This window comes from Phoca vitulina, unplaced genomic scaffold (assembly GCF_004348235.1).
Source record: "Phoca vitulina isolate PV1807 unplaced genomic scaffold, GSC_HSeal_1.0 scaffold3952, whole genome shotgun sequence".
Lineage (NCBI taxonomy): Eukaryota > Metazoa > Chordata > Mammalia > Carnivora > Phocidae > Phoca > Phoca vitulina.
The window spans coordinates 163-1,882 of NW_022593634.1; the positions used below are offsets into that span (position 1 = coordinate 163).

The 1,720-nt window shown below is 56.4% G+C and overlaps 1 protein-coding gene across 1 annotated transcript; it reads right to left on the reverse strand.

Moving 5' to 3' along the window:
- Positions 1 to 329: 329 nt before the first annotated feature.
- On the reverse strand, positions 330 to 1,204 carry LOC116629820 (CMRF-35-like molecule 4; the record flags this gene model as incomplete). Its single annotated transcript, XM_032400028.1, has 2 exons — positions 1,144 to 1,204; positions 330 to 665 (listed from the first exon to the last, which is right to left on the reverse strand). Coding segments are annotated over exons 1-2 (397 nt in total), but the record flags the coding sequence as incomplete, so codon positions are not given.
- Between the last annotated feature and the right edge of the window lie 516 nt (positions 1,205 to 1,720).

Below are 1,720 nucleotides of genomic sequence, written 5' to 3' on the forward strand. Positions count from 1 at the left end.
GAGTGTGTCAGGGTGGGGCACTCAGAGGCTCCTAGGACAGCCAGAGGTGTTCATAATCTTGTGTGAGTGTGCAGACAACAAAACGCCTGCAAACACACCTAGACACAAACAGACATATACACAGACACAACACATGCACGTGCACACACACCCACTCACACACACACAAACACACACATGCATATTCCTGGTGTTCGAGGCACCAACACCATTCCCACCCCGCTCTTCTGTACCATGCCCCACCCCTTTCCTGCCGGGGTCGGGGTGATCAGCCCCAGTCTCAGGCAGCCCTGGTGCTGGCGCTGGGGGAGGGGGTGTGCACAGCTCACCTGGGGTCACAGACACCACAACACGGAAGGTGAGGTCGATCATATATCCGGGGAGCCATGATGTATCGATCCCACACCGGTATGTTCCTGCATCACCTTCTGTGAGGTTCTCCAAGGTCACTGTGAAGGTGAAGTTTGCAGGATGGTCCCTGATGGACACCCGGCCGCTCCTCACTTCTTTGTCTGACTTTTCAATCTTCACAATATCCCCTAAACATGGGCTCTTGCACCAGTATTTGGCAATCTCTCTGAATTTCTCCTCGTACTGACACTGCACGCTCAGGGATCCCCCCACGGTGCCCGTCACGGAGGTGGGGCCACTCAGAGATGAACAACCTGGAAAACACAGCCGAGTGTGGTCCCTCACCAGATGGACCTGGGTCAAGGGGATCTGGGGTCATGGTGACCCTGGAGTCCCCGAAGGGCCCTCAGGGTCTGGAGGAGGCCTTGGCAGGAGACTGGCTTTTCCTGAGACCAGAGGGAGGGGATGTAGCTCCGTCCTCACAAGTGGCACAAGGAGAGTGTGTCCCTGATGTGTGTGCATGTATGTGTGTGTTTGTGTGTGTGTGTGTGATGCACCCAGACCTTGTTTCTGACTGTGACACTACAGGTAATGGTGGTCACAGGTGCCCAGCTCCTCAGGGCTGCTCTGTCCACTATAGTGGACATGACTCACCTGCTTTATGCACTGAATCCTGGTCACTGCTGAGGCATGCTGGCCAATCATAGAATTTCTCTGCTCTCCTTCCTCCTTCCCCTGTCTCCCTCCCTCCCCTCAGGACACACTTCCCTGCCCAGGCTCAGCCCTGCTCACCTGGGACCTGCAGAAGGAGCAGAGCTACAGGCAGCCAAGGCCTCCTGTCTCTCGGGGGCATGTCTGCAGCACAGACGTCACCCACAGCAATGCCAGGTTCCTGAGCGGGGACAATTTCAAGCCTCCTCACAGAAGGTCCAGTCTCCACAGCCCACTTCTGTTTTTTGAGGCCTCTTCACTTCCTTGTCTAGCCTGTGTTTGGTCTCACAATCTTCTTCCACATTGACTCAAGCTGGGCGGGGTGCAGGGAGCTTGGGGAGAGAAGCACCACGGACTGAGGCAGAGTCCTGGACCTGGTGCCCCGGGCTCCTCTCAATCCCAGTGACAGGACAGCTCCTGGTCAAGGACTGGATTGGGATTGCCATCCCCTTAAGCAGACAACATCTGCTCCTCTCTCTGTCCACACTCGCCCCACACAATGGAGTCACACTGGAGCATTTCCTCCTCAGTGAGACTTCCTCACCCCCGTGACATGTCACTTCTTTGTGGTCAGGATGGACCATGTCTGGGGTGGAGCGCCAGTAGCCCAACTTCTCAGGCATCGGTGGTGACTGCAGGGGTGTTAGGACTCCCCAGC